The sequence below is a fragment of the Pempheris klunzingeri genome, chromosome 1, assembly GCF_042242105.1.
Source record: "Pempheris klunzingeri isolate RE-2024b chromosome 1, fPemKlu1.hap1, whole genome shotgun sequence".
In the NCBI taxonomy this organism is placed as follows: domain Eukaryota; kingdom Metazoa; phylum Chordata; class Actinopteri; order Acropomatiformes; family Pempheridae; genus Pempheris; species Pempheris klunzingeri.
Genome location: NC_092012.1, coordinates 36,599,509 through 36,613,717, shown reverse-complemented (window position 1 = coordinate 36,613,717; position 14,209 = coordinate 36,599,509). Strand labels below are relative to the sequence as shown.

General features: G+C 45.5%; 1 protein-coding gene across 1 annotated transcript in view; it reads left to right on the top strand.

Annotated features, from left to right (window-relative positions):
- Positions 1-960: 960 nt before the first annotated feature.
- LOC139206547 (potassium/sodium hyperpolarization-activated cyclic nucleotide-gated channel 3-like) overlaps positions 961-14,209 on the top strand; it is a 59,920-nt gene continuing 46,671 nt past the window's right edge. The window contains exon 1 of the mRNA XM_070836266.1: positions 961-1,646. Within this exon, the coding sequence (XP_070692367.1) occupies positions 961-1,646 (686 nt within the window). The remainder of the gene's footprint in view (positions 1,647-14,209) is intronic.

Below are 14,209 nucleotides of genomic sequence, written 5' to 3'. Positions count from 1 at the left end.
GGAGGGATCTGGTGGAGCTGCTGAGTGGGTGATGGAGACAGTCCAGGTGACCTGTCAGTGATAGTGAAGGTGTTTCCTGTCTCACTTACCTGTGATGAGTGACTCTCTCTGGGGGAGTGATGGGAGTCCACATCATTACTGTGGACATTACAGAGTACCTTGAATAAAAATTTTAAAAAAACCCTTTGGTTTAAAATACAATACGCAGTGGTTCAGCGCGCTAATGGGGAGGGCAGACCGGCTGCCTGGTTGGTCTCAGGTTCGTCTCCCCAGCAGGGCGGGGGGGGGGGCCCGCACCGCCTACCTGTAGCCTCCCCGTCAGGGAGCAGAGAGCGTTTTAAGAATGGGGAGAGCATTCCCCTTTAAACAAGGTGGGCTGAGCTTATTTGCAGCTCTCGCTCCTATGGCAACCCAACAGATCAGCATCATGAATATTCACTGTTCGCCAAAACGCACCATGGCTGTGGATCAGTGATGTCAGCGCGCCCTGGAAGGCTCCGCTGTGTTTTGCACGATTGTGTCGCGTTGTTTGATGGCAGCTGCCGAGACATCTGCTGAGAGGAGCTTCCTTCGTCGTGCGTGACCTTTCCCTCGTCTCCACATCACGAGCCGTCGGCGCGTCCCTCACATGTCACGCTAAGGTGACTTTCAGCCAGTTGTTTCCACTTTTGCGCACAATGTCGGAGCGGCTCAGAGATGACCACGGGGGACGCAGCGGCCGAGCGGACCGCCCAGGCTGCGCGTGAGGACATATGCAGAGTGTCAGGTAGTGTAACGATGAAGGGGAGAGTCTGTCATCAGTCTGAGCAGAGCCACGGCCGTCCGTGTCATGTGCAGCGGGCGTTCAGGGATTCACATTAGCTCCAGACGGGTCGCCTCACGCACAGATAGGGAGTGCGGTGCGACGCAGCCCAGCGATCTGGACTGATTTCATTTTCTCCGCCGCGTCTCAATGTCATAATGGACAGGCTGCACTCCTCCATGCGTAAAAGGCTCTACAGTTTGCCACAGCACATCGGACACAAAGCATCGATCATGGGCGAAGGAGAAGACGCAGACAAGGACACCCGGAGGAAGAGCATCAGGATGAAGCCTCTGCCGTCACCGTCACCGACCTCTGGGGGAAGCTGCAAAGGCATCGGGGAGACCAAAAGTGGGGAGTGTGTGATCATGGAGACGGACATGGGGAGACCGACGAAGACCAGCTCAAACGGGGACTGCCGGAGGTTCCGAGGCAGCCTCTCGTCCATCACAAGTCGACATGTGCACGACTCTGACTCGGCGGAGGAGAGGCGCCTCATCACCGAAGGGGACGTCACCCCCAGCGAGGAGAGCCCCCCCGGAGCCATCGGAGACGGGCCGCCGGACCAAGGCGCACAGGGGGCCAGCGGTGGCGGGGGGCCCCAGAAAGGCTCTCCGGAACAGCAGCCGGGGTTCCTGAAGCTGGACGGCATAGATCAGATTCTGCCGGACGACGAGAGATTGTACCAGGCCGGCTTCATCCACAGGCAGCTGGGAGCGATGCTGCAGCCGGGGGTCAACAAGTTCTCCCTCAGGATGTTTGGCAGCGAGAAGGCGGTGGAGCGGGAGCAGGAGCGGGTCAAATCCGCCGGATTTTGGATAATTCACCCGTACAGTGACTTCAGGTGAGCGCACACACCTTCATCTTCCAGGAACCGGAGGATGAAGGCCCACATGTTCCTTCAGCGTCTTCATCAGTCATTAGCTCGTCCGGCGCTGCTTCATTAATCATCCTCCCCCCTTTTGACCAAAGCCTGGTTTTATCAGCTGGCCTCCCTGCCCTCTCACTCATGTACAGTTTTCTGGCGCCTTGATGAGGGACGATCAGCAGTTTGTCTTCAAATGGCACACACTTTACCTGGTTTACTTCTTAACCAGTTTACCTGTTAAACAGTTTACTTCTCGACCAGTTTACCTGTTCACCAGTTTAGCTGTTTGTCTAACCTATTTACCAGTTGACTAATTTACCTATTACTTTATTTAAGTAATGGATACAGAGCTGAGGCCCTAAAGTGGTTTGTCCTCCTTTTTGTGATGAGACTCTTGGTTTATTGTTGATTTATCACTGGTTAGTTATGACGCTTGTGGTTTATCACTGGTTAGTGAAGAGGCTCGTTGGTTAGTGATGAGGCTCGTCCATGGTTGGTCGGTGATCAGGCTTTCTCTGTCTTCTCTGACTTCCATATTGCTCTTCTAACTCTCCTGTTATGTTATTCGAAGTCACAGTGTTGAGTAATGTGTGTTTAATAGCGCCGTCTAACTACAGCTGCATAACAGATAGAGTCTACAGATCCCTTTCTGTGTGTGTTCGGTGCCTTTCACTTTGTTATTGACCACATGGAGGCTCAGAGCGGCAGATTTGCTTCTTCGTCCTGACTCGTAGGATTTTAGGATGGTCGTCATACACTTTGACATCCAGCACAGTTTGACTCAAATGAGTTTTTACCATCTCAGATGATACTGATACTGCAGAAACAGTAATAATCTGGCTGCAACCACATACCGTACACACACTACTACACGCACGTGTGGACATGATTTTGATAATGTCAGGTGAACCTCATACAGTGATACAGTTTTGATTCAAACATTTCCTTCCTTTAACCAATGAGTATTTGACAGTTTGTATTGTTAGGAAATGAAGCTCAACTGTTTTACTGACTGATACATTTTCCTCCAGTTTAATACTTAAGTTAAAATGATTTTATTACAGGCTGTGTCAGCCGTGGTGTGTAGTTGTCATGTGCATCCATTGTTGAGAAACATTTGTGTGGTCGTAACAGGACAGAGAGCCGTTCCTCACACTGTGTGTCTCCTTGTCTTTGACATTGAACATTGTCCAGCCTGTCTGGTGTCTTATTGGCTATGATGCTGTAATGACATATGATATAGAAACTCACGCAGCACATATGTGTGTGTTTCTACCTGAAGAATTAGGTGTGTGACTGATTGGGAGATGTGAGACTTGTAGTTGCTCACAGACCGGCAGTGTAATCAGACTGAAATAGAAAAGAGACACATGTCTCAGTCTGTCTCTCCTGAGAGGACGGACAGAGACACTGTCATGGCTGGAGCCAACGCTGACTCGTATGGCAGTAAAAAGCTGTTTTTAATTGTACAACAGAAAGTTTTCGGTTGTATTTATTGTGCAGGAACAGTGCACAGACAGTCAGACTAAAGACTAATTTTCAGCCGTTGTTCCCTGTCCAGGTCTTACGTTAGCCATTAAAACAACAATGACACATAGACAGGTGAAATAAGAGCTGTAGAAAATCAGACAGGAAGCAGCTAAAGCAGCGAGGAGCTCAGAGAAAGATGGCAGCTTCATGTAGAGGAGACGAGGACGAAGCAGATAACTAACACCAACCAATATCAGGTAGACAGTTCACACATGACAACATGAAATGACATTACAGGAGACAGAGACAGGCATACAGGGGACAGGTGTGATGGCAGCTCTGTCTTCAGTTTCTATCCAAAGGAACGATAACAGTCACTGTGTCCTATTCAAGGGAAGGATCTTCCAAGCCTGGGGGGCTCTTATTGTTTGGGACAACAATGTCTCCTCTCAGTCTTGATCTGCTTCATCTGTCCGCGGAATATTTCTGACAAATAAATCTTGTGAGTTCACTAGAATATTGAATATTACACAGTATGTCCTAGCAAAGGAGACCATGTGTAGAAAGAATATTTCAGTGCTGGCAGCTTGTAGTTTATTCTGCAGGACGTGGAGAGTCTGTCTGTAAACAGACTGCAGCTTTTATCATTACTTCAGAGCCCAGGTGGTGAAACAGTTTGTAACACGTGAAGAGATCATAGTATGAAAGTGAATCTTAGCAGTATGTACAAAAAAGAAATAACAAAAAGCTTTTCTGTAACATCACACATCAGCCACCCTGCGTCCTAATTCAGGTACGAGCAGACCAGGCGACTCGCTGCTGCTCCAGCCTGAAGAACCCGCCTGTCTCCACACAGCACTTTACCAGTCCTGGCCCAGGCGTCCCTTTGTCCCAAAGATATACCAGATACCTCCAAATTAAAATCCACACACAGGTCAGATGGGGCATCAGGTTTCACAGTTTTTCTGATGCCCCTCCCTTACTGACTGTAGTAAATGTCATGAGGACAGGTGGTTTGGGGCTTGGGGACACTGTCCTGATACTGAAAGGTCAGAGATTTGGCACCAGGCAGCAGTTTTGAAGAGTCTTTGAGCAGGGCGCTGAAGCAGAGGCTCCACTCTCCGTGAGCCTCGGTGAGACACATCAACATCAACACACAAACCAAAACCACAGAGAGAGGAGAGCTGTTAGAGGAGGTGAGCCAGCCACTTGTTGGGGTCTGAGGACGGATACTGTATATTACCATAATTAAACATTTTGGCCATCTGAGAGCAGTTTGCTTGTGGTTCAATCACTCGACACTATGATTCAGTAATCACTCTGCTCTACAATTAAACCACAGATGTGGCTCTCAGTCGGTGAACACACTGAGCCGTTGCTTCAGACTGACTGCCTTGGAAACAATTCTCGTATTTTTCGTACATTTCACTGTGACAAACGTGGAGAAGACAAAACAAACACAAAATCCTAATTAGAGTGGAATGGCCCTTTACTGAAGGAAGTCAACATCCACAATGTGACACCTTTCATCAGTAGTAATGCGCCAAATAATACGTGAAAGACGTCTCCATGTGTGACACAGCACACCATGTTAGTGAGTTAACACAGCAGCATTTTAATTTGAATGAACTGACAGTTGGACAGAGACCGACGGGACACGATGGCTGTAATTAAAGCACAGACGGAGATGAGGGGACCTTTTAATGGGCCCAGAGAGGAAAAGGCTCTCTCTGACTCTAAGTTTTAGTCCCGTGTCTGCATCAAAGCTTCCGCACTATAAGCTCAAATTAGAGTGTCACCAGAAATCACAGAGTCATCACAGCGCCCAGTTCAGCCAAATCTCCTCTTGTCAAGTATTGTATAACGCTAAGAAGCAAGGGAGGAGCAATATCTTGCGAGCAAAAAAGGCAGATTAAAAGTGGCATCATAATCCAATCTACAGCCTCATTTGCAGATCTGAAGCTGAACAGCCTCCTCTGACTCTGAACAAGCATCTCCCAGGGAGCACATGTGGTCACCTCAGCACAGTGACATCTCAACCCCACAGTGCTCCTACAAACAGTCCTACAGTCTTATAAACAGTCCTACAGTCTTATAAACAGTCCTACAAACAGTCTTATAAACAGTCCTACAGTCTTATAAACAGTCCTACAAACAGTCTTATCAACAGTCCTATAAACAGTCCTACAGTCTTATAAACAGTCTTATAAACAGTCCTACAAACAGCCCTACAAACAGTCCTACAGTCTTATAAACAGTCCTACAAACAGTCTTATAAACAGTCCTACAAACAGTCCTATAAACAGTCCTACAGTCTTATAAACAGTCCTACAAACAGTCTTATAAACAGTCCTATAAACAGTCCTACAGTCTTATAAACAGTCTTATAAACAGTCCTACAGTCTTATAAACAGTCCTACAGTCTTATAAACAGTCCTACAAACAGTCTTATAAACAGTCCTATAAACAGTCCTACAGCCTTATAAACAGTCTTATAAACAGTCCTACAAACAGCCCTACAAACAGTCCTACAGTCTTATAAACAGTCCTACAAACAGTCTTATAAACAGTCCTACAAACAGTCTTATAAACAGTCCTATAAACAGTCCTACAGTCTTATAAACAGTCCTACAAACAGTCTTATAAACAGTCCTATAAACAGTCCTACAGTCTTATAAACAGTCTTATAAACAGTCCTACAGTCTTATAAACAGTCTTATAAACAGTCCTACAGTCTTATAAACAGTCCTACAAACAGTCTTATAAACAGTCCTATAAACAGTCCTACAGTCTTATAAACAGTCTTATAAACAGTCCTACAAACAGTCCTATAAACAGTCCTACAGTCTTATAAACAGTCCTACAAACAGCCCTACAAACAGTCCTACAGTCTTATAAACAGTCCTACAAACAGTGTTATAAACAGTCCTACAGTCTTATAAACAGTCCTACAAACAGTCTTATAAACAGTCCTACAGTCTTATAAACAGTCCTACAAACAGTCTTATAAACAGTCCTATAAACAGTCCTACAGTCTTATAAACAGTCCTATAAACAGTCCTACAGTCTTATAAACAGTCCTACAAACAGTCTTATAAACAGTCCTATAAACAGTCCTACAGTCTTATAAACAGTCCTATAAACAGTCCTACAGTCTTATAAACAGTCCTACAAACAGTCTTATAAACAGTCCTATAAACAGTCCTACAAACAGTCTTATAAACAGTCCTATAAACAGTCTTACAAACAGTCCTATAAACAGTCCTACAGTCTTATAAACAGTCCTATAAACAGTCCTACAGTCTTATAAACGCTCCTACAAACAGTCCTACAAACAGTCCTACAAACAGTCCTGCAAACAGTCCTACAAACAGTCTTATAAACGCTCCTACAAACAGTCCTAAAAAAAGTCCTGCAAACAGTCTTATAAACAGTCCTACAAACAGTCCTATAGTCTTATAAACAGTCCTACAAACAGCCCTACAAACAGTCCTACAAACAGTCTTATAAACAGTCCTACAAACAGTCTTATAAACAGTCCTACAAACAGTCTTATAAACAGTCCTATAAACAGTCCTACAGTCTTATAAACAGTCCTACAAACAGTCTTATAAACAGTCCTATAAACAGTCCTACAGTCTTATAAACAGTCTTATAAACAGTCCTACAAACAGCCCTACAAACAGTCCTACAGTCTTATAAACATTCCTACAAACAGTCCTACAAACAGTCTTATAAACAGTCCTATAAACAGTCCTATAGTCTTATAAACAGTCCTACAAACAGCCCTACAAACAGTCCTACAGTCTTATAAACATTCCTACAAACAGTCCTACAAACAGTCTTATAAACAGTCCTACAAACAGTCCTATAGTCTTATAAACAGTCCTACAAACAGCCCTACAAACAGTCCTACAGTCTTATAAACATTCCTACAAACAGTCCTACAAACAGTCTTATAAACAGTCCTATAAACAGTCCTACAAACAGTCTTATAAACAGTCCTACAAAAAGTCTTATAAACAGTCCTATAAACAGTCCTACAAACAGTCTTATAAACAGTCCTATAAACAGTCCTACAAACAGTCTTATAAACAGTCCTACAAACAGTCTTATAAACAGTCCTACAAAAAGTCCTACAAACAGTCTTATAAACGCTCCTACAAACAGTCTTATAAACAGTCCTATAAACAGTCCTACAAACAGTCTTATAAACAGTCTTATAAACAGTCCTATAAACAGTCCTACAAACAGTCTTATAAACAGTCCTACAAACAGTCTTATAAACAGTCCTACAAAAAGTCCTACAAACAGTCTTATAAATGCTCCTACAAACAGTCTTATAAACAGTCCTACAAACAGTCTTATAAACAGTCCTATAAACAGTCCTACAAAAAGTCCTACAAACAGTCTTATAAACGCTCCTACAAACAGTCTTATAAACAGTCCTATAAACAGTCCTACAAACAGTCTTATAAACAGTCCTATAAACAGTCCTACAAACAGTCTTATAAACAGTCCTATAAACAGTCCTACAAACAGTCTTATAAACAGTCCTACAAACAGTCTTATAAACAGTCCTACAAAAAGTCCTACAAACAGTCTTATAAATGCTCCTACAAACAGTCTTATAAACAGTCTTATAAACAGTCCTACAAACAGTCTTATAAACAGTCCTATAAACAGTCCTACAAACAGTCTTATAAACAGTCCTACAAACAGTCTTATAAACAGTCCTACAAAAAGTCCTACAAACAGTCTTATAAACGCTCCTACAAACAGTCTTATAAACAGTCTTATAAACAGTCCTACAAACAGTCTTATAAACAGTCCTATAAACAGTCCTACAAACAGTCTTATAAACAGTCCTATAAACAGTCCTACAAACAGTCTTATAAACAGTCCTACAAACAGTCTTATAAACAGTCCTACAAAAAGTCCTACAAACAGTCTTATAAATGCTCCTACAAACAGTCTTATAAACAGTCCTATAAACAGTCCTACAAACAGTCTTATAAACGCTCCTACAAACAGTCCTAAAAACAGTCCTACAAACAGTCTTATAAACGCTCCTACAAACAGTCTTATAAACGCTCCTACAAACAGTCCTACAAACAGTCCTATAAACAGTCCTACACACAGTCTTATAAACGCTCCTACAAACAGTCCTATAAACAGTCCTGTAAACAGTCCTACGAACAGTCTTATAAATGCTCCTACAAACAGTCCTGCAAACAGTCTTATAAACAGTCCTACGAACAGTCTTATAAATGCTCCTACAAACAGTCCTACAACATGGCCGACTCTCTGGATTGCTCTAAACATCCATCATCCCTGTCCTTGAGCACAGCGTATCTTGGGGGTTTGGCAGGACTGTTGGAGGGTATGAGTGATGTTGAGATGACTGCCCCCGTCCTGCTCTTCCCTGGGTCCTCCTGTTATTGAATGAAAACCCTTTTTGTCTCTGTTGTGGTGAAAATGTGGCTGTGTTTGCTGTCTGAAGCTGCTGGACCATAGGCTGAGCTGGGACATATCGGCGGGTTGTCAGCAGAGGCTGGAAACCGCTGTGTACAGCTAAAGAGAATATTTGAGTGTTTGATTGGAGCCCTCTGACAGAATGGATGCTCCATGTCTGCATGATGAAAACCAGCTGATGACTTCTTTCTTACCTGTTTGCACGGAGCCGTTTGAGTGGATCCTATCAGTGCAACAGTGTTGTTCAGAGCTCTGGACAAATGACGCGGAGCCACTTTAGAATTCAGCCCTCTGATCATCAAGTGCCTTTTAATTATCTGGTGATTCAGAGCCCAGAGGACACAGCTGTTGGAAAGTCTTCCACATTTCCCTGGGGAGATGGAAAAGAAGATGTCGTACATTAGAACTTTTTTTTTGCACCGATGGCTCTATTAGTCTTTCATTTTCCTTTCGAGCCAAAATTCTGGAGGGGGGGTAAAGGGGGGGCAGTTTCTGTCAATCAGTTAAATCCCTTTGGAACAGGCAGGCAAATCTTCCAGCCCCTTTGCAGAGTCCACTTTTTTCAGCAGCCGTTTCTTCCTCCGCGCATCCAGGTCTGTTTCCCAGAAGACTCTCACCTCGACAGCGGCATAAATAAATCCTCTGAAAAGGCATCTCACAGCTTTGCTCCTGTTATTTTTTGCAGAGAATACATTAAAGAAAAATAGAGCAAATGTAGCCACCAATGAGGCTGTGATGTAATTAAAGGGAAGTAACTTTCAGGAAATTGTTGAACATGTGAATATGTTTATGCTCCCTCTTCATTTAGTCTGATTTAATGCCTCCATTCTCTTGCTAACATGACTTGTAGCATTTTTATTGCCCTCCATTAGCCCAAACAAGAAAATAATATTGTTTTTGGACAATATTAGCATAGCAGTGTTGACTTCTGCATATTTACATATCTCACTGTTCAAAAGACTAAAATGGTCAGGGCAGCTCAGTCCCCGATAAGAGTAACGAGAGGAGGGCTGCTCTGCTCTCTGTACTCACACTGAACCCGTATTTTGTGTGAAATCTGGGAAAATAAATCTCATGGTTATTACTCCCACGATGAATCTTGAGATATTTTAAAAGCTACACAAATTGTGCACCTTGACTGTGCAGTCTTTATTGAACTTCTGCAGCCGCTAACAGCTACAGGCTTTGTGTTGGAGATGCAGTTCTCTCAGTGTACCGCAGTGTGTGTGTGTGTGTGTGTGTGTGTGTCTCTGTGTGTGTCAGTGAGGGATCAGATTAAATAACAGTGTTCTCCATTTCAGTCGGCGTGATTACGGATGAATTGAGAGTACATTTTGCTATTGATTTGTTTTGGTCTGGTGGGGCCTCCAGCTCAACATCGGGGGAGTTACTGATGAAATGAGATGGAGGAGTGTACGCGTCTACAGCGAGGGTGATTCCCCGTCAGGTGGTGGTGGCAGGAGTCAGAGTCCAGGTGAGAGTTCCTCAGAGGTCAGGTTAGGCTGCTGAAGATGCAGCAGAGGAGTGTAAAGTAAAGCCTGGACACTGAGGGGCCCTCTAACACAGTTCTATCAGTTTTTCAGAGCAGGAAGTCTTTATGATGATGATTCAGAGATCCTTATGAGATCAAAATCTTTTAAATAAATCATGCATGAGTTGGGGGCAGACAGTGGAGTTTTAGTGTGTATCCTCATGGAGCATGTCTCGTGGTGTTAATGTGCTGATCTGTAGGGATGGTAGCGAGAAAACAGCAGATAGGATGAATGACACTCGGGCCCTCTGGGTCTCCATTGAATAATTCCTCCTTTAATTTGGTGAGAGTAAAACATGGGGATTACAGATGCTTCTGGCTGGGCCTGAAAGTGGGGTAATCAAAATAGGCTGCTGTGCTCATCCACCGATATCAGGAGCCAAGAGATTATTACAGCACAATTTATTTAATGGAGGGGGCCCAGGGAGGGTGGAAAGGTGCTTGTCACAGTTGCGAAATGATTGAATGGTGCCGTGTGACCTCACCAGGCGCACACGTGCGAGTGTGAAACCAGGACACGTCATGACAACAGGAAGAGGAGGGCCTTTCCTCTCCTCATATGTCTCTGATTGAATTCAGTTTCATGAATCAGGCAGAGAGCCGAGTTTAACCTTGGAGAGTGATGTAATCTGGAGGTGAGATTTCTATTGATTGATTGGACATCATATACATTTTGAAAATGGGAAAGTCTGCTGGGAGAATTAAGTGCTGCATGTCACCCATCTGGTCTGCCTGATGGATTTTGGTCACTTGACAAATGTAATGTTGTGTGTCCTTTCTGCTCCACCATCCTCTGCACTGCAACATCAATTTCTAATCTGTCCAGGAGGAAACACAAGCCTGGACGGCCCCCAGCCGCTCTGCTAACAACCCCGCTGTCATGTCTGCTGACGGCGGACACGAGGGACTCCTGTCCACTGACCACAGTGTGTCAGTCTGACCTGTCAAAGCATCCACGGTGTGTATGCATTGATATTTTCTAATAAATGATCTCCCCACAGTGGAGCACCATTTGGTAGAGCGGCCTCTGCAGACCTCTCTGCACTCCTGCTGACAAACAGTGCTTGTGGCGATGCTTCGGCATCATTTTAGCACCACTTGGTTCACCCAGAGAGGAGAGCCTGCTCGCCCCCACCGATCCACTGACACACTTATTCCTTGGTGACTCTCCCCGTCCACATGAGAACAGGAGAAAAACAGGTTACAGCAGGACGTGTGACAGAAGAGCTCCTTAACAGAGGAGCTGACTGATGGTGGCTCGCTGTCGGCTCCACTCTCTGGCCTGTGGCTCAGGAACACGGATGGAAATATCAGTTTACCCACTGAGTCTTCATTTCAACCTGACATCTGACGTGTGACCAGATTGTATAGGTTTAATCTTCCACTGATACCAAACAGGTCATTCTTTACTTTGATCAGTCATCAGGACAGACTACAGAGGACTCTCTGGCTGAAGGGCTTCACGTAGAATGACTAAAGAATTTATTGATGAGAAAAAATGAAAAATGTGTAATGTAAGTGAGTTTTCATTATGACATCATCAGGACACCACCTTTGGTCCAAGTGGTGTCCTGTGTGAACGCTGTCCTTCAGCAGCCCTGCAGGCGAGAATAACCTTGGAAACTAGATTGTGACCCTGATTCGTCCAGCTGGACAGATGTGATGCTGAGAAGCTGCTTAGCGATGAATTTCCCAGAGGAAGTGTCCCACGCGTAGCCAGTGTGGTAGAGAAACCACAGCACAGCTCCCCCCTGCTCCTCACACTCACTCTGCTGAGTATCTGCACCACAGGCGACCCCTCAGCCCCGCCAGTGTCCCAAGTGGGTCCTCACAGCCCCCGTTTCTCTGAAGCTGGATTTTTTTCCATTCCAGCTAAGATAGGAAATGACCAAGATGTCAAAGTGTCACTGATGCTGTGCTGCTGGGGGTGGACTTAGGAAGAGACAGGATGTACAAAGACAGCTTCACAGCAGGTTTTTATGAAGTCCACAGACAATTAGTGGAGACAGGAAGTCAGGCGTCTGCGGTGTGTCCTGTGTAATAACAATGAAGTGTATCAATATTCACATACTCCTGTCCAGTGGACGTGTCCTCACATACTCCTGTCCAGTGGACGTGTCCTCACATACTCCTGTCCAGTGGACGTGTCCTCACATACTCCTGTCCAGTGGACGTGTCCTCACATACTCCTGTCCAGTGGACGTGTCCTCACATACTCCTGTCCAGTGGACGTGTCCTCACATACTCCTGTCCAGTGGATGTGTCCTCACACACTTCTGTCTAGAAGACTGTGGACGTCTCCCCCTGTCTCGACTGTGTCTTCTGCTCCCCTGTCTCCGTGTCGCCCTTGGGTGATGTTGTGGAGACGGACAGAGAGGTTTTCACCGTGGCTGCTCTGTTTTGCTGATATTGTCCAGAAGAGCAGCGGGGGTTTGTCTTCGCTGGGAGACAAAGGACAGTGTCCTGTACAGGGACCCTCTGACGTGAAGACTCTCTGGGAGATAACGAGGCATCAGGATGCAACACAGATGCAGTCAGTGGCAGGTTGACAGTCGGCCTGATCCTGGCTTATGTCAGCAGGATCAGAGCAGTTTCTGTCCTCTGTGTCTCCTACAGGACGGCCCTGTTACTTTCTGTGCGTCCCCACAGAGGACATATTGACTGACTACAGCCTCTGTTCCTCTGAGCAGAAAGGTAGCAGGTTACCAGACCTCTGCCTGTGAGATGGGCTCTGTTGAATGACCATCCCAGATGGGCTGTGTCCCCCCACCTGGACGTCCTGCCACAGATCATCTGTAATCTTATTTATGGATGTGTCTTAGCAGAGGCAGGTGAGGCTGACTTCTCTCACCTGGAGGTATTTAGTGAATCCCTCTGTTTCCTCATAGCCTGAGGTGGGGGGGCTTTGCCTCTCCCTCTGATCAAATGTTCTTTGATAAAACACGGTACCTCACCTAAATATAGCCAATCGCAACAACAATCACAACAACAAGCTACCACTTCAACTACGTGTTTCAGCTTTCAGTGAGACGTCACACGCACAAACCTCTGATGAGAGCTGGTTTCTACGGTAACGACCGCTGTGCCATGAAGCAGCTTCTTTGCCTGAACGGGTATAAACAGTATAAACCCTGGGACCCAATTTAACATCAGCCGTAGAGGTGTCTGATATTTACTATAAGGTGGGTGAATTATCAGGCTCATAGACAGCAGGATCCCTGATAACATCTCTCTCACACACACACACACACACAAATTATTTTTGATGTAGACACGGACAGACTTCAGTGGAGGCCTGAGTGTGGAGCAGGTTGACGGTGCTCTTAGATTGTGCTGGTGGGGACCTGCAGAGTTAGGAGTGTGATGTATGTGCAGGCCTGTGGCCCCCCGTGGTCCCCCTCCCCCGGTTTAAATGTAGAAGGTAAGTGTGTGTCGGTCTGGTGCTCTCAGGCCCATCAGGCAGGGTGACGAGAAGCAGAGAGGCTTATCATGTAGTCGGAGGCACTCTGAAGGTGACAACATGTTCCCGCTGTCCAGCGGTGAGCAGAACAGGCCGTGGTCGATCCCCACAGACAGCCACACATCAGGGTTCCTTCATCAGCACACCGTCCTCCAGCACCATCCCCAGCCAGCTGAGAGTTCCTCTGCTTCCTCCACGTGTCCACGGTCTGTCTGCGTGCTGGGCCTCATGTTATAAAGTCTGTGTCTCCTCACCGCCATCCGCCATTTGTCATGTGGACAGCTCTGATGCTCCCCAGCCATCACACAATAATACCAACACCAGGCCAGCTTGAGATCATATATTATCTATATTTTTATCATCACGTGTTTCATCTCATGTGTTCTCTGTGACACACGTGTTAAAACCAAATCCAGAGACCAAGTCATGATGTCACAGCGTCAGCAGCGTCCACACTTTCTGCATGGTTTTCCATGTCATCTGAGGGCAGGTGGTGGTGTGTGATGTGGGCTGCACACACAGATATGGGATTGTTTAATGCCTTTGAGATGTCCACCCAGTGTATTTATAGTATTTATAGAGTAGTGTTTGTCTGTGTCAGGG